At 41.0% G+C, this 21512-nt stretch overlaps 1 protein-coding gene across 3 annotated transcripts; it reads left to right on the top strand.

The window, feature by feature from the left end:
* The first annotated feature begins 2986 nt into the window (after positions 1-2986).
* Positions 2987-13173, top strand: FAM111A (FAM111 trypsin like peptidase A). 3 transcript variants are annotated; one of them, XM_079102285.1, is made up of 4 exons: positions 2987-4024; positions 4900-6136; positions 8539-9281; positions 10946-13173. In XM_079102285.1, exons 3-4 carry the CDS (start codon positions 9024-9026, stop codon positions 12686-12688), a joined length of 2001 nt encoding a protein of 666 aa, XP_078958411.1. In that variant the 5' UTR covers positions 2987-4024; positions 4900-6136; positions 8539-9023; the 3' UTR covers positions 12689-13173. The 3 variants fall into 3 exon arrangements, with proteins under 3 accessions (XP_078958411.1, XP_078958413.1, XP_078958412.1); XM_079102287.1 differs by lacking the exon at positions 2987-4024 and having other exon boundaries at positions 5537-6136; positions 9163-9281; XM_079102286.1 differs by lacking the exons at positions 2987-4024; positions 4900-6136 and having other exon boundaries at positions 8040-8619; positions 8713-9281.
* Positions 13174-21512: the final 8339 nt, after the last annotated feature.

The raw sequence follows: 21512 nt of genomic DNA, 5'->3' as shown, positions 1-21512 counted from the left end.
GATGAGGAGGATGTTACATTCATCTTTGCATTAGCATTATACCAGGCACACACAAAAAAGTTCCTCCAAAAAGATCAAATGATTTTTTTCAAAAAAAACATACTTAAGGTTTATAGGTCCTAGACATAAATCAATGAAAGCTGAGTGACAGCCATCCCATAAACCACATTAAAGGGACTTGTAACTAGACAGTTACCTTTTTCTTGTAACCCAATAAATCAGTTCAAGGTGAGGTCCCAGGAGTGGGGTTCCCCAGCACTTCCTTTCTGTCTTTGCAACTTGATCTTCAAAAGGCTGCATCCAACCTTGTAAAAGAGAGCCAGAGAATCAGAGGTGGTTCACATCTTGCTGGTGAGATGACAAGAGGATCTCTACTATGCCAATGCAGCACACCAGAGTGTGGGGCACTTGGCTGGGTAAAGATGCAGTTTCCAGATGCCGTTCTTGGGGTTTGCACTCTGGTGTCTGGATAGTCCTGCAAGGGTGCAGCTTGTACTGATCTCATTCCTAGGAGCTGCTAGTCAAGTACACAGAGGACAGTGGGCAGGTAGGTGCTGAGGCTGCAAAGATCACTGAGGCTGAGCTAACAATGGAGATGAATAAAGCCTAGGAACAGGGCACACGTGCCAAACTCCTTTGCTGCAATATGAAGTTAAGAATTGCCCTACTGCACAGGTACGACAATTAAATGAGTCAATATTTGTAATTTATGTGTTTGCAACAGTACATAAACAGAACTTTGTGTTTGTAAAAGTTAACAGTTGGCTTTAACGGTGGTCTAAATAGAATTTCTCACCAAGGTCATCTTTTTTTTGGTGGTGTACTGGGAATTGAACTCTGAGACGCTTTGCCACTGAGCTATACCCCTAGCCCTTTCTTTAATTATTTTTATTTTATTTTTATTATTTTGAGACAGTGTCTTGATAAGTTGCTAAGGCTGGCCTCAAACTTGCAATACTCTGGCCTCAGCCTCCCCAATCTCTGGGCCATAACATGCCCGGCACCAGGATCATTTTTGAAAGTCACGGTTTCCTGGACCTCACTGTGGACCTGTAGAACCATACAACAGAATAGGTTGGCTCCAAAATAGGCATTAAAAAAATGACTGCCCCAAGTAGTTCTTAAGGACCCTAAAATTGGGGGAAACACGGATCTGGATCAACCTCTTTGATTTACAAATGAAGGAACTGAGTCTTGGCCAAAAGTCTCCCTGCAGCATCCTAAGAGAATGTTAAGACTCTGAAGTTAAAATCTTTCCAACAATCCCTTTCCCTTTTCTGCTATTTCGGTGTCCTCTAGCAAATTAATCTCTTACGTAATGTGTGAAATGGGGCAAGGTCACACCTACCCCAAAGAAGTGGGTGTGAGGACCAAATAAGACCAAGGCGAATTAAGCACAGCCCTGACCAGACAAAAGATGGGTCCAGGTATGGCCACCAACCCCTGCCCCAGTCAATTGTCTGAGGTGCAAAGCGGGATATTTGCTTGACTGGGAGCGATGCGCGCTTCGGGGGTTTTGCTACGTGCAGTACCGGGAACTGCAGAAGCCGCGCCAGTGCGCGCGCGTCCCCTACGGATTCTTGCGCTGCTGCATTTGGTTCAGAACTATTTAGGGCAGTGCTGACATGGCCTTTCCTACAAAGGAAGGTCCCTGCATGCTCTGTCACCCCGCTGATCAGAGCTTCCCAATTACTAGTGGGGCCAGTCCCGCCCCCAAGAGGTCTATGCCAAGCCCCTTCGTGAGAGCTTTACTCTCTCACACTGGACCCAGCTCCAGCCACTGAACTTTAGCTCCTAGGAGTCGTATCTCACTGTGCCTTTGAACTCGAATTGAAAGGAACATCATCTCTTCCTGGTGTCAGAAGAGTAACTTGTTACATCTTTCTTGAGGAATAAGATGTGCGTACCACGAAGAAACCGTGTGAAAGGAAGTTTTCATCCCTAAAAAAAAAAAAAAAAAAAAAAAAGATATTTTCCTTTTACCTAAAGCCATGCTATATTGTATTGCAAATATATAAGGCTTCAGAATTATCGGTTCATTTATAACCTTTCTCCCTTAAATCAACACATAATTTACAAAGCCAGAAATGTTTTAAAAGTAAATTTTACTAAAATATACAAAATTAGATGAAGATTTCAGAAAGAATGTGATAGATATCTTGCTACATGGTAGGTTTAGTTATACAGGTGTTAGAACACATTTTATGTTTCCTACAAACCTCCTATTATCTTTTCGTGTACTAACATTTTAATCTATCAAAATCATTTGAGTAAGATTAATAGTGAATCTTCATTTTGTGGATTGAGAATTTTGTTGAATTCTTCACATTCATGTTCTAGAAAGATGTTAAGCCTGTTGTCTACTAAATCACTACTTTGATTATGCATTGGAATGTAAAAATGGCAGAGAGAGAAAGAGAAATAAAATCCACCAGAGAAAACACTTCACAATGGCATGAACACATTCTTAGTGCTCTATTCTTATCATCATAAGACCTACTCTAATATCGACAATCCAACAATAGTGTTTGCTGCTTTCTGAGATTCTTAACTTCTGGCCAATATTTCAAAAGTGTATGAAATACTAGCAATTCAGCTCAAATGGTAGGAAGTTCTTCAGTGTTTGGGACTACCAGGACAGCTCTTGAAAACAGTGTCTTCAGATTGACCGGCAATTTCAACCTCAGATTCTTTACCATCTCTTAATGGTCATTGAAATTTGTCACTGTCCCAGAATCTGCAATGAAAAAAAAAAAAAAAATAAGTCAAATCCTTATTCTTTGGTGATCATGGCATGCACTACTGGCAGGAGTGTGCAAATTGCTGAAGATTCAGAGAAGTAAGTGAAGAAACTTTTTATATAATTGGGGATTTTTTTTTTTTTTTTTTTTTTTTTTTTTTTTTGACAGAGCAATGATTCTTAAACCCCAGACACACAGAGGACAAAACAGTCGTTTTATCCACGGTGGGTGCATCATGTATAACTTTGGGTCAGTTTTCCAAAATTCTCACAGTATGGCAGTAACTAAACACACCTTTCAAAATCGTTGCTTTATATGCATCATATATCCTTCTGTCAATTGCATAAAAAGTTGTCACGATTGTGACCCTTATTCCCTTCTGCAACACATCATTGGATACTTACTTGCACCTTTGAATGCCGGTCCTGTATGTAGGTTGCCTTGAAAGCTTTTCCCAATCTTCTTTGGTCATCAGTTTTGATGTATATTTCCGGAGTCTGTACCATCTTCTTCAGGATTGTAAATATCTGCACATGTTCGGAAAATCAATCTAGGAGAAGGGCGTTTACTCTGCCTACATCTGTAGCTGCTTCTTGATTTTCATATTCCTGGGGATGTTGACTCGCCCAACAGCGCGAACTTCCCGCTTCCCACCTGCCCACCCAGCCACCGTGCCCCCTGAGTGTTGGCGCAGATGATTCTGCTGTGGAGCGGATGTCACTTCGCCTCCTTCCTTATCCGTGACTGCTGGGCACCCTGGAGCCACTTTCCCGCCCCCTATGAACCCGGCTGGTGTCCACGCACCTTACTCGGTTTACGCAGCTGCGGGTCCGCGACAGTCGTCTCCGCTCCCAGGGTCCCGCGTCCCACTCCCTGTAAACGCCGCCCAGCCTAACCCACCTCCATCCCCATTGGGGTCTTTTTAATACTCCGGACTAAAGGAACAGGAAGAAGAGAAGCAGGTGTGACGCAATCGACAATAAAGTTATGGGGCGTGGTCACTCTGGCCGCGATAAAGAGTAGCGCTGAGGGAAAAGAGCGGGAGCGCTCCCCCACTTTGACCCGCCTCTCCACTTGGTGGCCCGAGAGCGGCCAATTGGCATCCGAGTAGGCGAGTTGCTGTCTAAAAAGAGAAGGTGACCTCAGGATCTCTCCGTCGGTTGGTCAGACGCGTCATTTCCTACGCGGTTTGGGTTCTCCGAAGCGCGGGATTCCAGTGTTGGAGGGAAAGGTCCCCCGAAGGCGAGTTAATCGCTGAACTTGGAACGGACCCTTCCTTTTTGGTAAGTTACCCCCTTTAGTTCTGGTCCAACCTGGAATTTTGAGAGAATTAATTGGCAGGAAAACCTCAGGCTGATGAGAGCGGGAGGGAAAAAACCCCTGTATTCCTGGATGTTATCATTTCTGAAGTGGGTTCTTAGTGCCGTTCCTGGGAACGTAAAAAAGAACCGCGACAAAGTGAAACGATGTATTTCTTTTGCAGCGCTTACCAGACAGCTTGTTCTCATTTTAAAAGAACTGATGTCTTTTCAAGCTAAGGTTCATTTTTGCAAAAATATTTCCTAAGATCAACTTCTCTGTGTCCAAATTCGGTGTTCGGCAAACAAATCATCTCAAATGTGTTTTCGTGAGTGATTTTCTTTCCAGGATAAAAATACTCGGAGTAAGTAACGAATGTTAATTTCATTCTCAGGTACGTTCACCATTTTGAGAACTGAAACCATCTAAACTCACATAACTTGCTTGTCCCGTTTTCATCAATATAAATTTACTATTCCAGGCACGTTCTGCCAGGAAATTAAAAAGTTGCAAATGTTAATTTTTTTATTCCAGTAACTTCCTCAAAGATCCAACCACTCTTCAATAGAAAATATCAAAGAACAGGTTGCAACTCAAGACTTCATGAACCTTTGCCTCAGAATCCTAGCTTTGGTTATATCTAGCAATCCTAAACTATTACCCAATCCTTATCCAATCCTAACTACCCCCCAACACACACACACACACACCACACATTAAAGATCGGGTTTAAACCAGACTTCATAAGCTCAATATTTAGCCCAGCCTTGCTTTTCCCTCTCCAGGACACCACCAAAATGCTGTCAAGCTATTGGTCTCCATTACCTCATGAACAGTAAGCTTGGCTTTGTCTTATCAGCAGGTGCCTCGATGACATTTCTGAGAGCAGACATTTGACATTCTTGAAGACCCCTGTGAGACCCAATCAACTTCCTCCACAGCCTTCCAACACCCTCAACCCGGAATCAGTGTTCTCTGCTGAGGTCCCTTCGACCTTGTCTCCAAGAGCCTTCTGCCTTCAAAGGTGGGTAAAGTAGCTGTTGCATTAGGTTGAAATCCGATTTCTTTTCGTTGCGCTTCCCAAGTGCTGAATCTATTTTGTTCCTAGGAGTAAGGGAATCTTTTAAGTAAGCCTTTTAAATTATCTGCTCGAATTAAAAAAACAAAACAAAAAAAAAAAAAAAAAACTCGTATGGCTGGCGAAAATCGGCCTCATTATTATCAACAACGCCATTTGTCTCTGTTCTTGTCACTTTTTGTGGTATTTCGGTAGAAGAAAACTTCACAGGGAAGCGAACAGTCATGGGCCCTGATACATGTGTTTCCCGGGACTCGCCCGACGACTGAGACGTGCAGAAGGGTTTGTGTTAGACTGATGGCGCGGTCTGAAATAAACCCCAAATCGGATGCGTCCCTCGAGAGCGACCTGGGGCGGGAACAGCCAGTCTCACTTTTTCCCCAGTGGTCGGAGAGCGATGGCGGTGGGAGACGGGGTAGTTTAGGAGCGGAGAGGCCTGCCAGGCGCAGACGTGAAAGAAAGTATCCAAATGACAGGCGAGACAGCCACTCACAGAAAGGTGGGCGGTCCTTTCAACCCCTTAGTCCCGCCTCCGCCCGTTCTGGTCTAATCCGAGTTCCAGGGGGCGCACTCTCATTGGCCGGACTGGCTGCGCCTCTGGGAGTCCGCGTACCGGCGCGGGATTTGAGTGCGGGTGCTGAGAGTGTGCCCTGTGCGCCGCGCTCAGGGAGCCCGCAGAGTCGGTGAGCCTGCCTGTGGGCGGGAGCCCGGGGTGGGTGAGCCCGCAAGTGGCTCCGCGGGGTGGGCGCGGGCGCGCTGGAGCCTCTGGGTCTGCAAGGGGATGGGGCTGGAGGCCCAGCCACCTGGGCCCGAAGCGTCGTCCAGCTGGAGGGTCTGGCGGGCACAGGTTTATATTTCAGTGACTGTGTCTTGCCCCACTCTGTGCTGGAAGGAGGAGCGACGTGGCGGACGAAGACGAGGCTTGGATCGGCCGTGATCCCTGTCTCTGGAAAGCGTGGCTGAGTCAGAGAGAGTGAAAGCCGGCGAGCGCGCAGGAGCGAGTGGGAGTAAAGAGACTGTAAGAGAGGAGTGGGGACTTGGGGTGGGGGCGCGGACAGAGAGACCAGAAGCAAGGAAGGGAAGAGGGGGAAAGGGGAAAGAGAAAATGAGAATGAGAAGTTCCAGGGGAACTGTCAGGTGGAGATGGGATCCAGGACTGGCCGTATCGCTTTTATCCCATTGCTGTAGGAAGTAAAGAAAGTCCTTTAGGTGAGTAGAACCTTGACTTGTCCCACTGTAAAACAGGGTAGCTGTGAAGGCCCTTCACATTTTGATATGACATGGTTCAGTCTGGACACTGGAACCCGTATGGGGGGCAGGTATTTGGGTGTATTCTTAACCTCGTGGCCTTTTACACTGCTGTTGCTCATATTCCTGCCAGTCATCCTAAAATTCGTATTTCTTTCCGCTTGCTTTGTTTTCCTATTGTGGTGTGTGTGTTAATAATTTCTGAAGCAACTTCTTTCTCCAACTTCATTAGATGAGTCATCATCAACAGTGCCTCACCCAAATTTTCTTACTTGTTAAGCAATAAATTTCTGCCTTCAAAGATAATTATGGCACCGACCAATACCTCAACTATTTTTCTATTTTTGTGTCTGTAGCACACCCCCCCCCCCCTTCTTCTCTGTTTAAAAAGTGTCCCTTTGGTTAAGTGTAATGACACTGATATAGTACTGGTAGTAATATTTGCTGGGCAACCTATTAAATGACATTCACTGTTCTAAAGGATACTTTTTAATCTTCACAACACCAGAAGTTAATTCTAACACAGCTCTCATTTTAGGGTGAGGAAAATGAGACAGGAAGTAGTTAATTAATACAGCAGAGGTCATGAAACTGGGAAGTGACAATCATATAGTTGAGCTCAGATGTTCTTACAAATACTAACATTGATATAGTACATTTTCATATTCCCTATCTTGTTTAAAATAATTGCCTCTTTACAAACAGGAAACTAAGGTTCACATAGGCTAACTGAATTTCCTTAGAAACTCATTACCAGTAATTGAGAAGTTCCTGCACCAGAGTGAAGTAGTTGTAGGAATAAACACGGTCTTTCAATAATTCCACCTGACAAAAAGTACAGAGGATAGTACATAAGTTAAATGATAATGGGAAGAAACAAGCCAGGAGGTGAACATTCTACAGGTTTTTCAACAATTCCATGCTTTTTCTAGAATGAAAAAGCCTTAGAAGACATAATTAAATGCAACTTGTGTACCTTAACTGGATTTTGGTATTAACAAATTAGAGTTGTGATTATATAAGAAAAGGTCCTTTATTTTTAGAAAAGAAAGTATATACCAATAGCCAAGTTATAGAGATAGTCTAGGTGTCCATCAGCAGTTGAATGGATAAAGAAAATGTGGTATATAAATACAATGAACTTTTACCCATTCATAAAGAAGAATGTAATTATGTCATTTGTTGGTACATGGATATAACTGGAAAACATCATGCTAAGTGAAATAGGCCAGACTCAGAAGTCAAGGGTTGAAGGTTTTCTCTCATATGCTGAAGCTAGAGAAAAAATAAGAAATTAAAAAAAGAAATAAAAAATAAGAAATTAAGAAATAAAAATTAAAAAAATAAGAAATTTCAGGAATCTCCTGAAAACAGAAGGGAGAAGAGCGGAGTAGAAGACGGGGATCAGGAGGAAGGAGGAGGGAAGGGAAAGAGGAAGTACTGGGGGAAAGTGATAATTAGGGTTAAAATGTTATCTCTCTAATTGCAAAATCATCTAGTAAAATAAAAACATAGTGTAAATTTACAAAAAGAAAAGAGCAGTTACTAACTATATGTGAAAGATTTGCCAGAGGTTCATTATACCATTTTCTTTCCCTCTCTTTCCATTAAAAATATTCTTTTGTTTTTTGTTTTTTTTTGTTTTTTTTTTTTGTTTTTTTTTTTTTTTTTCAGTACTGGGGATTGAACCCAGGGCCTTGTGCTTGACAGGCAGGCGCTCTACGAACTGGGTTATATCCCCAGCCCTCTCCACTAAAAATATTCTTTTTTTTTTTTTTTTTTTGCCTTTAATTTAGTTATTTTAGTTGGGAATAAAATATCTCAAAAGTATACACTCTAGAATTTTGTGATCTTGAATAAAAATTTATTCTCTCTAGGTGTTCAGATTCTTTATTGGCAAAATGGGACTAATATCCATTTCATAGGTTTTAAGAATTATATGAAGTAGTTTATGAAAAACACTTAAAACAGGGCATAGTATACCATCTGCCCAGTCCATTCATTCACTGGATGTATCTCGATAAATGTGTCTTTATTGAGGGCCGCCATATGTCATACATTGTTTTAGATATGGAGGTCCTGAAGACAGACAAGGCTGCTGTCCTGTGTGGTATTTAGTCTTCTAATGGCAATTATCACTATTTTATTTAAATTGCTCATTCTTTTCTGGAGAGACATCAGAGGAAAGGAAGAGGGTGAAATTCTTCTTCGGACAAAATAATGAATCAGTAACTCAATCTCCTATCATCCTAGGTGAACGTTTCAAATTTCTTTTTGAAATCCTAGTCCAAATTTCTTATATCTTCAGGGTACTAAGCAATTCCTTTCCTATGCTTTTCCCTATAGTTTTACCATCTCTTGCATCCCCGTCTTACATAGAGACCAGACTTTAACATTAATGTAAGTAGAATACACTTGAATTCTCCAACTACAGATTTCTCTGTAGGGTTTCAATATCTGCATTTGAACTCTGTTTCTGCACTTGAGTAGCTTTGTCTTCTCTGAGCTCTTCTTTCCCCCAGGCAAAACCTAGATATAACCTGTTTTTCTACTGTAGCTGGGATGAGCAGTTAGAGATAATTTTCATAAAGGGTTAGTGTAGTGACTGACACATAATGCTCTGTAAAAGATAGCTGTAATTGTTGGAGTGATTATACATGGTGGATAAACTATTTGCTAGGTTAATATCTCTGGGAAGGGCAAGGCCAGAGCTGAAGGGGAAAGTTCATCTCTTCCTCTGCATAATTAACGACAGCTATGAAGACACTGCTCTAACTTGGACCTCTTTTAAATTAGTGTTTCAGCTGAACCGTCTGTTTCATCTTCAAGTCGTCATGAGCTGTAAGAAACGCAGGTCACAGAAGAACTTGTTTGATGTGAAAAAAAATAAGAGAATAGATAACTATTTTCCTCAGGTATGTTTCTAAATACTATTTGTGGAATATGCCAATATCAGCTTTAGCCATCCTTGGGTCTGTTTTGCATAATTCTTCCTGCCAAGAAAATGCCCTATTGTATATTAGAAATATTACATAAGTTAAAATCTTTCTCATCCACTTTATTGGAGTGGCAGTGGGCAAGGAAGTTGTGATATAATTTTGGCCATGTCATACCAACCCTTAATTTTAAAAAAAGCTGTTGTAATACTTCCTGGACAACAATTAAAGCCAAATAAGTATATTAAACTGTGAGTAAACCAAAAGCAAAATTAATCTACTTCATAGCATAGAAATATCATTCCAAGTATGGCTGATCTATTGAATCATAATAACCTAATTAATAATAAATTAATAATCATAATATAGAGCTTTACAGTTTATGAAACAAAATTTTTTGCATGTTTATTCTTACCATAACCATGTTAGTCAGATAAAAGGAGTTTACCTTTAATATGTTCCCTTTCAAAAGTGTCTATATGTGCCCAAGAATCCTTTGACAAGTTGGACCCAGACTTGACCCAGACTACTAGTATTTAACAAATGTAACCTGTTACATGCAAGTCATATTTCTAGGCTGTGCGGCACAATGATGTTAGGCTCAGTCTTTACGACAATCCTGGCTTTGTTATTCCCATTACCGGTACCTTGCCTTGCTAGCATATGACCCCAGGCCTGTCCACACCCTCACCATAATGAGTAGGATTTCCGGAAATTGTACCTTTTAAACATAGGAAGCAATTGTTCCTGATTTGTCATTGATTTTTGTGCTGTTTGATTAATCCTCTTTATTTACTTCCTTCCCCTTCCCCCACTCCTGGTTCTTAAGATGATACCCTATAAAAATGAGTGTCATGAATGCAAATTTTACCCCCCCCCCCAAAAAAAAATGTTTGGTCTCATGGAAAAGAATATTAGGCGAAGTGTTGGAGTTCTGACACTCACTTCATTTGGAGGTGATTATGTGAGGCTAGAAAGGCACTAACAAGAAAAACTTTCTGTACCACAGTTATTCAATCAAAAGGGCAGAAAGGCTACATTTGTTTCTACTCAATTCATAGGATTTAGGGATTAATTCATGTCATAGATGAAACAGTTTGAGTTTTTTACATGATGATTCTGGGTGAAGGAAGGTATTCATTATTAGAAATAACTATTTTTATGACCAGATAATTAGTTAATGAATGAGAATTTTATTTGACACGTAATGCCTGGAAATAAGTCAAGGTAACTTATTCTTGCTGAATTTGGTGTTTTAAGAACAAAATTTTTAGTGTGATTCATCATCATGCTTGATAAAAATAAAAAGTAAAATATCTGAAAATAGTAAGTAAGATATGCAGTAACACTATAAGGAAGGTGGTAGCTTTTTAAGCATATATCTCAAAGAAATGCACCAGTGTATCATATGATGAGCTTATCTGACTGATGTGACAGGCAGCTTAGCTTATATTTTGGATCCCAAGTTAAACTGACTTAATTCTATTCAATGGTCTTTTGAGATTGGTTCTGAGTTTCCCAGAGAAATTCTGTGACTTGCATATTTAAAAAAGAAACAACACACACACACACACACACACAAACTAGGGTTGTATTCAGAGTCTTAAAGTATCTAACATTTTTCTTTTAACATTTATTTTTAGGTCCCAAAAGAAGAGCAGAATAATTCCAGCATTGCTCAAATGAAGATGGAATCCAGAAAAAGACCAAGAGATATAACTAATACCCAGGATCAAAATTCCCACTCACCCAGGAAAAATCCAAAAGTCCAGACCACATCTCCAAACAAGATCATTAACATTACCTTGGATGTAAACCTCAGGAAAAACAAAAACATGAAATACGTGCTCACACACAGCGAGAGGGGCAGCTTGCAGGAGGCACTTAACACCCTTGATGCTGTCAGAGAAGAGATGGAAGCTCGGCCAGGCAAGGAAATGCTGGTGTGTGGCAGGGAAGGAATCAAAGGGTACCTCAACCTCGGAATGCCGCTCAGTTGTCTTCCTGAAAGCAGCCACGTGGTAATTGAATTTTCCAAAAGCAAAAGCAAGCAGAAATATGGTGGCCAAGTATTTGGCCGGCATGACCAGGAATCTACGGACGTGGTCAAATTTTACATTCACGCCATTGGGAAGAGCAGAAAAAGAATCCTTAAGCGTGGAGAACTTCACAAAGAAGGGTACAAACTCTGCGTCTATGGTTTCAAAGGAGAAACCGTCAAGGATGCCCTGTGCAAGGATGGAAGGTTTCTTCCCTTTTTGGAGAGCGACAGTTGGAAACTCATTAATAACCTGGACTCCATCGTAGAAAACACTCAGCCGATTGATGAGTTAGAGGGTGAGCTCTTTCAGGTTAAGGTTGAGACAGGAATGAACCCTACGGGGGCAGCAGCTGCTCAAAACTCCGAGTTAGAGGAAAGAAACACCAGTGTGTTGAAAGAGTACCTTGTGGAAGAGTATCCCAGTTTGAAGATAGAAAGTGAAAACATCAGGGAAAACTTGAAGGAAAAAATGAAAAAAACAAAGAGGAAAACTTCTCTATTTAAATTGCATAAAACAAACTTTGGGAAACAGACAAAAAACTCGACTCCAGTGAAAATAATCAAACTTCTTTCTCGTCTCAGTGACTCTGTTGGGTACATATCCTGGAACAATAATGGAAATGAAGGTTCTGCCACCTGCTTTGTTTTTAAAGAATCATACATTTTCACTTGTCGGCATGTAATCAACAATATCGTGGGAGAAGGAATAGAGCCAAGTAAGTGGGCCGATATCATCAGTCAATGTGTCAGGGTAACATTTGATTATGAAGAGTTCCCAGCTGAAGGAAACAAATGCTTTCACATTGAACCTTGGTTTGAGATATCTGATAAAACTCTTGACTACGCTATCCTGAAACTGAAGAAAAATGGACAAGAAGTACCTGTGGGTCTTTATAATGGAATTGGTCCTGTACCATGGAGTGGTTTGATATATATCATTGGCCATCCCAATGGAGAAAAGAAGCATACCGATGCTTGTGTTGTGATCCCTCAGGGTGAACGAGAAAAGAAATGTCAGGAAAAGTTTCAGATGAGAGAAGCTTTTATCCATATGTACACTCAAACAAGCTTCCAGGAAATGCTTCAAAACCCTGATGTGATTACTTATGACACCACCTTCTTTTTTGGGTCTTCTGGCTCCCCGGTATTTGATTCCAATGGCTCCCTGGTGGCCATGCATATGGCTGGCACTACTTGTAAGCTACCAAATGAGGATGCTCATATCATTGAGTTTGGCTCTTCTATGACTTCTGTCCTTTCTGATATTAAGCAAAACCATGAAAAATGGTATAATGACATATTTCTTAGTCGACAGGATGTAGAAATGCAGAGTCTAGAGGACTGAGGACTGGTGAGAATTCAGTCCACCTGCCAATTTTAAGGGACTTGGCTACGTTATTCCATAGCAATGATAATGATTATCTAACGTCCACAGTGGTCAATTTCATAAAACATAATAATAATTGATATTGTAGACCGCTTCCCATGTACCTGCCAATTTTCTGTCCCATGGAGAAATAAGTGCTAGCAACCCTATGAGGTAGACAGTTACCCCTATTTTAAAGTCAAGCAAAGTGAAGAATTGATAAGATCAAACAACAGTTTATGACAACGATGTCCTGTAATTATTGATTTTTTTCATTGTTCGATTCTTTCCCTGAATTCACTTGCTTCAGAGCAGAAATTTAAACTTGTTTACTAATTATCCCCAATATCTGACACATGGAAAAGAAATGCTTAGGAAAATGTGTGGGTGAATCAGGAGCAAAATATAGCACTGTAGTTAATGTTAACTGAGGAGTTAAATGCTTGGTTAGAAATATCACAAACAAAATCTTCTACAATTCTGAAATTCTCATATTACTACGCTTGTCAGAATACGCTTGTTCTGGACAGTCAGAAGTGACATCCACTCTTCCCATATGAACAGGCCATGAGGACAAGGTTTTGATTTCTGGGGTTTTTTTTGTTTGTTTTTTTTTTTTTTTTTTAAACCTAATGTCCTTTTTTCTGTTCCAAGATCCCACCCAGCATACATATCACATGTAACTCTCATGTCCTTGGGCTCCTCTTGGCTGTGACAGTTTCTCAGACTTCTTGTTTTTGATGACCTTTACAGTTAGGTCAGGCATTTTGGTATCTATTAGAATTGTCAGATGCTTTTCTGGTTAGACGGGCTTGTGGGTTCTGGGGAGGAAGGTTATAGTATAAAGTATCATTCTCACCCTACCAAGGGATCATACTGTCAACATGATCCATCATTATTGGTGCTGGTCTTTCTCACCTGAATGAAATGGTGTCTATCGAGTTTCTCCACTTTCCCTACATGGTAGTCTTTGGAAGGAAGTTACTATACACAGCCCATGTTTGTGAAGTGGAGACTTAGGTTCTCCTTCCTTATGTGGGGGACTCCTGGAGAATCTACATAATTTATTTGGGATCATTTTGCATGGGAGATTTGTCTCTTTTCCCCATTTATGTATTCCATCATTTATGAACATCAGTATGAATTCATGGAGAACGTTAACTCCATCTGGATCCATAACCTCATGGATCATTTCCCTTCCTCCCCTTTTTTTTTTATCTGTAAATTTCCTAGTCTAACCATGGAAAATATGGTTCTGATCACCCCTCAGTCATTTACTTAACTGTTTAATTCTGATATACAACTGGCACAGTAGTGCACACCTGTAATCCTGGAAACTCGAGACGCTGAGGCAGGGGAATTGCAAATTTGAGGGCGACCTGAGCAACTTAGCAGGACCCTCAATAACTTAATAAAACCCTGTCTCAAAATAAAAAAAAAAAAAAAAAAAAGAGCTGGGGATGTGGCTCAGTGGTAAAGCACAGGAGCAAAATGTGTCTAGATGAGAAATAGCTTCAACAACTAACGGCTTTTTGGCATTTATTTCATACACTTACAATGCAGTTATAATACAATACCTTTAGACTCTCTTGTCACAGCCTACATTCATTCATTTGATCTTTTGACCTCCTAAATGAATTTTTAAATATGTACATACTGATTCCCTCTGAGCAATCAAGTTCTACAGGTTTTAGCAAGTGCATGATGTCATGTATCCATCCTTGCAGTGTCATACAGAGTAGTTTCATCTCCCTAAAATTTCCCTGTGCTTCACCTACTTATCCTTTTCCTCTTTCCTATACCACTGGCAGTCACTGATTTTTTAATTGCCTTTATAGTTTTACTTTTTGCAGAATGACATATAAGTATAGTCATATAGTATATAGCATTTTCAGCTTGATTTATTTCATTTAGAAGGTTTCTGTGTGTGTATTTTATGGATTGATAAATCATTTCTTCTTATCACTGGATAATATACCACTGAATGGATTTACAATAATTTGTTTATTTGCTCACCTTTCAAAATATATCTTAGTTACTTCTAGTTCTGGGTGATTATGAATAAAGCTTCTCCAAACACTTGTGTACCAGTTTTTGTATGAATGTAAGTTTTCAACTCAATTGGGTAAATACTAAGGACTGCAACTGATGGGTCATATAGTAAAAGAATGTTTAGCTTAGTAAGAATCTGCCAAACCGTCTACTAAAGTAACTATCATTTTGCATCCCCACCAACCGTAAATGAGAGATCCTGTTTCTCCATCTTCACCAGCATTTGGTATGGTCAGTTTTTTCTTTTAATTTTTTTATTTGTTCTCTTAGTTATACATGACAATCGAATGTATTTTAACATAGTATTTGGACATGGTGATCAGTTTTTCTTGTTTGTTTTTTGGATTTTAGTCATATTAACACTTCCTGGGATTCTTCGGGGGAATTCAAGATTTGTTAATGAAGTTGGGAATGTTTTGGATGATCTAGGCTATGGATACGGAGTTATAGTAGCAGCCTAAATTCAGTCAGGAAAACAGAGCTGCTATAAATAGTTTAAGAATAAGGTATTTAATTAAGAATTAGAGTATGGCCAAGTACAGTCATGCACACTTGTAATCTCAGAGACTTGGGAGACTGAGTTAGAAGGGTTGAAAGCTGAAGGCCAACCTCAGCAACTGAGTGAGACCCTGTCTCAAGAAATAAAAAGAGCCGGGGATTGGGGATTAGCTCAATGACGAAGTGTCCCTAGGTTCAATCCCCAGAACTGCCTCCTCCCCGCAGAAAGAAAAAGGATTTGGGTTTCTCTGAGTAGGAGAGGTAGAATAGAGGAACTCTGCAATATGTCAGTAATATGTCAGCCTAAGGCACCAGAAGGAGGAGAAAAGTTGCAGATCAATGTGGCTGTGTCTGAGGAGATGCCAAGTCCGGTCACCAGGATGACACTCAGGAATTTACAAAGAGATAGCAAAGTGGCTGCTCCAGACCCAACACAGGTGAGCTCATGGAGACACTGCAGAGTCCTCTCTGACTGCCCTGTTCTCCCAAGAAATATTGACCAGCACTCGATTTCCACCTCCCAAATTTCTTACACATTTTTCTCATTGGCAAATGCTAACCCAGAACCATAGAGGGATTCTGGGGTGGGGCTGGGGGAAGTAGTTCTGTGTTTTACAAGGCAGTAGTGGTGCTGCCTGACGACAGATAACCACCCCCGCATACATGCACACACAATCTGTGCACATATATATCATCACAATTTATCATCACATCTCTAGTCCCTTGACATCCGCATATACCACGTGGCCATTGTAGTCATTGTTCCAGCATCCCTCTTACCTCTCTGGATTACTCCGTGATTATTACTAACCCTCTGTCCCTCATCAGTGCACATCTGCAAGTCAAACCACTGGACACAGCACTCTCAGACCCAGCTTGTTAAAACTCAAGTTGTACTGACTGACCCCAATAGCCAACCTAGTTCTATCTCTTTCCAGATCACAGCCCCATCATCCAGACCGAAATTTTTTTTCAGACTAGAGTCCCTAGAGGCATTTTTCAAATCATTTTTCTCTTCTTTCCAGGATACCTGGTCTACAAGTCTTACAGAATCTGTGGTTTTCCTCAGATGAGACCCATCTTTCCAATTCCTCACTTCTTTCCATCTCTCCATCAGTAACATCACCATGGTAGCCAATATTGATATAAAGCTTAACATTTAGGGTTTTGCTAAAAGTCTACGTAAAATACATGACTGACCTCTGACATAATCTGAGGAGGTGACTATTGTGGTCATCTCAGTGCTACAGATGTAAGAGCATCCCAAGCCAGAGAGCAGACGTTGAACCACAGGTGTCTGACTTCAAAGCTCGGAGCCACAGAGTCCACTCAAGTATCATTTAGAACCTGAAAATCTGTCCTAGTTAAGCCAAATTCTTTCTTCTGGTTTCCCTGGGGACAAAGTGTCAGAAAATGCAAATATCTGAAAACTGAGAAGAAACTGGGGTGGCAGACCAAAGGGTGAGGAGAAAGAAGCTCATCAGTTTTCCCAAAGGGGAAGGATCCCATTTCAAGGAGAGCGCCTCATTTGATCTACTCATCTCCCCCTCCCTTCTTTGATGGAACCAACTCACCCAGGCCTTTGGGCCACTTGTTTTCCAGTGCCTAGGTCTCTCTGAAGGCCCTGCCCTTTCTCCACTAAACCTCTGGCCTCCTGTCTTAGGACTTGGGACTGGAGCACTTGCTGCAAGGACAGACACAGGAACCATAAGCCGAGAAGGGGACCACATGGTGTGGGCATCTGGGAGTCCCTGGACTTGAAGTGTCATGAAGACCAATCAGGGAAGAGGACTGTTCTTCTCGGGTGGACATGGGGTGAAGTGGGGAGGGTAGTTGGAGAAGCCAATAGCATGTCTCAGTGGCACATGACACCCAGCTTCCTTGAAGAAGAAGGAAGGACGTGATCAGGAAGCAATCACACAATCATAATGGTGGATTGGGGAGAAAGTCTGTCTGGAGTGTCAGCCAGAGCTAACTGACCAGAGAAATTGAAAGAAAGGAGAGGGAGTGAGTGAGATACTATAAACAGGTGGATAGCAGGAGACAGGACTCACCAGTAGCTGAGTTGATGCCTTCAATCCACCAATATGGGTTTATGTGCTGGGCATGTTATTACCATTGGCAGTAGAGAAAAGCCAGCATAGTCCTTTCCCATAATTCCCTTTATTCTCCAGACATCTACTAGTGTTTCTGTAGGATCGCACCTTTTCTCTACTCTGAGTATCATTCCCTAAGTAAGGGTTTATTCCTAGACCAAAATTCAGTTACAGTGTGATCATTGGAATAACTTATGAAGTATGAAACAGGGAAAAAATGAATACCATTTTTGCCCAAATATCCTCATTATTCTCAGGTTCCATGTTTGCAAATTTGCTTACACCCTAAAATTAATTTATAACCCTTCAACATCAAACACTGTGGTGCTTTCCCTCACTTGCAAGAAGGCACACGGTGGTGGAAACTTCAAGTTGCCTATGGCGCACATTCCCAGCTGAGGTGGGACAAGGCCATGCTCAAACTTCTTTTGGCTTTCATACTGTACACAACTGTCCTTGTCACTGTATATTTTATACTGCGTTCTTTGAACTTTTTTATTTGGGGGGGGGTGATTTTGATGTTTAAATGGCTCCCATGCATAACACTGAAATTCAACCTAAGGTTCCAAGTGAAAGAAAGTTCTGATGTATCTTATAGAAAAAATATACACGTGGGTAAGTGGGATTCAGACATGAGTTACAGCACTGTTGGTAGTGAGTTCAATGTTAATGAATAACACTAGAAATTAAATAAGTTGTCTTTTAACAGAAACACACATAAAAATGTTACATATTGTCTGATGGATAAAAACAATGTGACCAGAGACTAACAATTTTAACCCTGTGTTACCCCAAAGAACTATAGCTCAAATATTCTCTTCTAATTCAGTGTTGGTAGCAACTTTATAGAACATGACCAATACAGATAATGAGAATGGACTACATAGAATCAAATATAGTTGCAAGTGTCTGATCATCAAGGGACTTAAGTTTATGTGGCTTTACTGCTTGTTGAATAATTCCTGACATATTAACTCAAAACCTGCTAGATAGGCAAAGAAGATGTCATTATGTGTGTTTTCTATGTGAGAAGGCAGAAAAAGTGAGTTGTTGCCCAACCTGCTGATACCTAGGAAAAAAACAGGATTTTTCTGATTATCTTTTTCCTATTTACTTTTTCCTATCTCTGAAGACCAGGTTAGTTGGGAAATCCAATTTAAACCTGCACCTACTACAACCCACTCCTCTCCAGTTATTAAAGCAGTATCTCTAGTCCACTATTGCATGCTCTTCTTGGAAATGGAAGAATAGGCTGAAGGGATGGCATTGCTTGAATTGTGGGTCCCCCAAACATGTTCAAATCCTAAGCCTGGGTATGTATGTATGTGACCTTATTTGGATAAAGAGGCTTTGCAGATATGTCAAAGTAAGGATCTTGAGATGAAAACATCTTGAATTAACCAGGTGGTTCTAAATAAGTGTCCTTGTAAGTGGAGGAAAAGTGCAGAGGAGAGAAACACCATATAAAGATGGAGGCAGAGATTGGAGTGCTAAATCTACAGACACCCCTCAACTCACAGTGGGGTTACATCCCGAGAAGTCCACAGTACACTGGAAATGCTGTTAAGTCAAAACCACATTTCATACACTTCAACTACCAAACATCCCAGCTCAGCTGACCTACCTCAAATGTGCTCAGAACACTTACATTAGCCTATGGTTGGCCAAAATCATCTAACACTGTCTATGTTATAAATAAGTATTGAATATCTTGTGTAATTTTTGGACTTCAGTTCTTTGTAGGTGCAGTATTTTCTCTTTACATTCATGATTGTGCAGCTCACTGGGAGCTGCAGCTCCTGGCCACTTCCCAGCATCGAGAGAAAATATCATATCCCATGTTGCTACCCAGGGGAAAAATAAAAATTCAAATTTGAAACATAATTTCTTCTGAATGCATATTACTTTCAGATCATCATGAAGTCAAAACCCCATAAGTCAAATCATTAAGTTAAGGACCCTTTGCACAAGCCAAGGGATACCATGGATCACCAAAGGAAGTCAAACCATCATTAAGTTAGGGACCTTTGTATATAAGCCCAGGGATGCCAAGGATCACCAGAGTCAAGGAAAATGCACGGAGCAGAAACCCTCGACGTCTCCATAAGGAACCAGCCCTGCTGACAGCTCAATTTCAGACTTCTGGATCCCAGACTGTGTGTAAGGGCCTAGATTTCTGTTGGAAGCCACCAAATTTGTGGTAATTTGTTACAAGTTTGGTGGTTTAAAAAAAAAAAAAAAAAAAGTATAATTCTATTCTCTCAGAGTCCCAAGAGCACAGAGATCTAAACTCTGAAGTCAAGGTGACAGTAGAGCTGGTGACTCTCATCCTGGTTTCTGGTATCTGCCTGCATATTTTGGTTTGTGGTCACATCATTCTGGTCTCTGTTCCCACATCCACATTGACCTCCTCCTCTTCTGACTGTATCAAATCTCTCTCTGCCTGTTTCATAAGGACATTTGGGGCCCCCAGATTACAGAATCACCTATTCTTAAAATTCTTAATTTAATCATGTCAGCAGAGTTTTTGCCACGTAAGGCAACATCTGTAGGTTCTGAAGATTGGGACATAGATATACATTGGGGGCCACTGCTTATCTTAATCCATGTGCCATGTTCAGGTTGACTTGAGAAATGTACCTCCAAAATTCAGGGACGGAAGTTTTCAGTCTCTGTAGCTTATGCTTGCTCTTCTCATTCATTTTTTTTCTAAATTCAATCTCTTTCAAATGGGAATGAAATTACACCATCTGATGGGAAAAGTAATACAGAGCATTTGACTTTGATTCTCACCTCGTTCAGTCACAATAGGTGACTTCAGATCACTTTTTTTTCTGTCCAGCAGTTTATTTTTCAACCATTAGAGGCATATTAGCCTCATTTTTCACTGCAGTCTTGGAATGACAAGTGCTAGGTAAATTAAAGTTGTTTACTATTATCCATAGCATTGCTATGGTCTGAACCCTGGTCCTACCCTCACCCCCACCAAACTCAGATGTGGAAGAGTAATCCCCTGTGACTGCATTAAGAGCCAGGACTTTCAGACAATGATGTTTTCAGGATTAGTGCCCTTACAGAAGAGGCCCAGGGAACTTATTTGGCCCATTCACCGCATGAATATACATTTTTGAAGAAAGGCCCTCACCAGATACTAAAATCTTCTGATGCCTGACCTTGGACTTCCCAGTCTCTAGAATAGTGATAAATATCTAGTATATAAGCAATTCACTCTATGGTATTTTTATAGCAGGTTATAAATAAATATAGTATTACGCATAGCTGGCTAGCTAACTAATTTCTCAAAGGAAGGAGAAAGAGGAGGAGGAGATTCCTATGAGACAAGTTCAGGAATATAAGAAAATTCCCTGGTAGCAAATCTGTCACTCAAATGATGAGAGCAGCAGGCAAAAGAGAGGAAGGATTAAAGCTCTGTACATTTGGAGAGGTAAGATTCAAATAGATCACTCAAATGTGTCCTTGATTGCTGTTCATGTTACTTAGTCTCCTCTGGGAAGGAGAAGAGATGTCATGACAATGGGCAGCTTGCCCCATGGTCCAGCAGCAAAGCAACATGGCTATGGCTACTGAGTGAAGGAATTCCTGAAGCAGAAATAAATGGTGCCAGCAAAAAGGGCCTTATATTTGATTTGTATAGTGCTGATATCTCTGGATGAACTAAAACCATTTAGTTGAACTCTGCTAAAAACAGTCATTTGGAACTAAAATTAGTGCATGTAGTCTATTTCCTCTCCCTTTGCACACCTCGAATCCTCCCTTCTTCTCTACTGCAACTTCATCTGCTTTAGGGAAAAGATAATTAGATGTGGGACTCAGATCTACCTGTCCCCAAGGAGGACTGAAGGCCATGCACACCTGTGCCCCTATGCATCAGGAGGGAGGAGGTTCAGGGATGGAAGGACTCAAATTTGTGGCTCTGTGAGATTCAGGAACTCAGGTTGCCATCCTACCCTCTCCTTTGTGAGGACAAGATACAGGGTACAGGAGTGGTCAAGTCACCAGGGACTGAAGGATAGAGCTGAGGTGAGCTAGTGTGCATGGTAGGGGCCTCTTGTGCTCACTGACACTGAGAGTCACTGGAGAGGTGCCGAGCCTGAAAGGTCAACAATCCGACTTCCTCCCTCGGTCTCCACCGTCCT

The sequence above is a fragment of the Sciurus vulgaris genome (assembly GCF_902686455.1).
Source record: "Sciurus vulgaris genome assembly, chromosome: 11".
Taxonomy (NCBI): Eukaryota; Metazoa; Chordata; class Mammalia; order Rodentia; family Sciuridae; genus Sciurus; species Sciurus vulgaris.
This window is presented reverse-complemented; position numbering and strand designations above follow the sequence as displayed.

What these genes read in the sequence shown, in the direction of transcription:
- FAM111A (XM_079102285.1), top strand. Translation starts at nt 9,024, where the DNA reads ATGGTGGATAAACTATTTGCTAGGTTAATATCTCTGGGAAGGGCAAGG. An exon ending in TAGATAACTATTTTCCTCAG is followed by an intron (nt 9,282 to 10,945) that starts GTATGTTTCTAA and finishes ATTTATTTTTAG; the next exon opens with GTCCCAAAAGAAGAGCAGAA.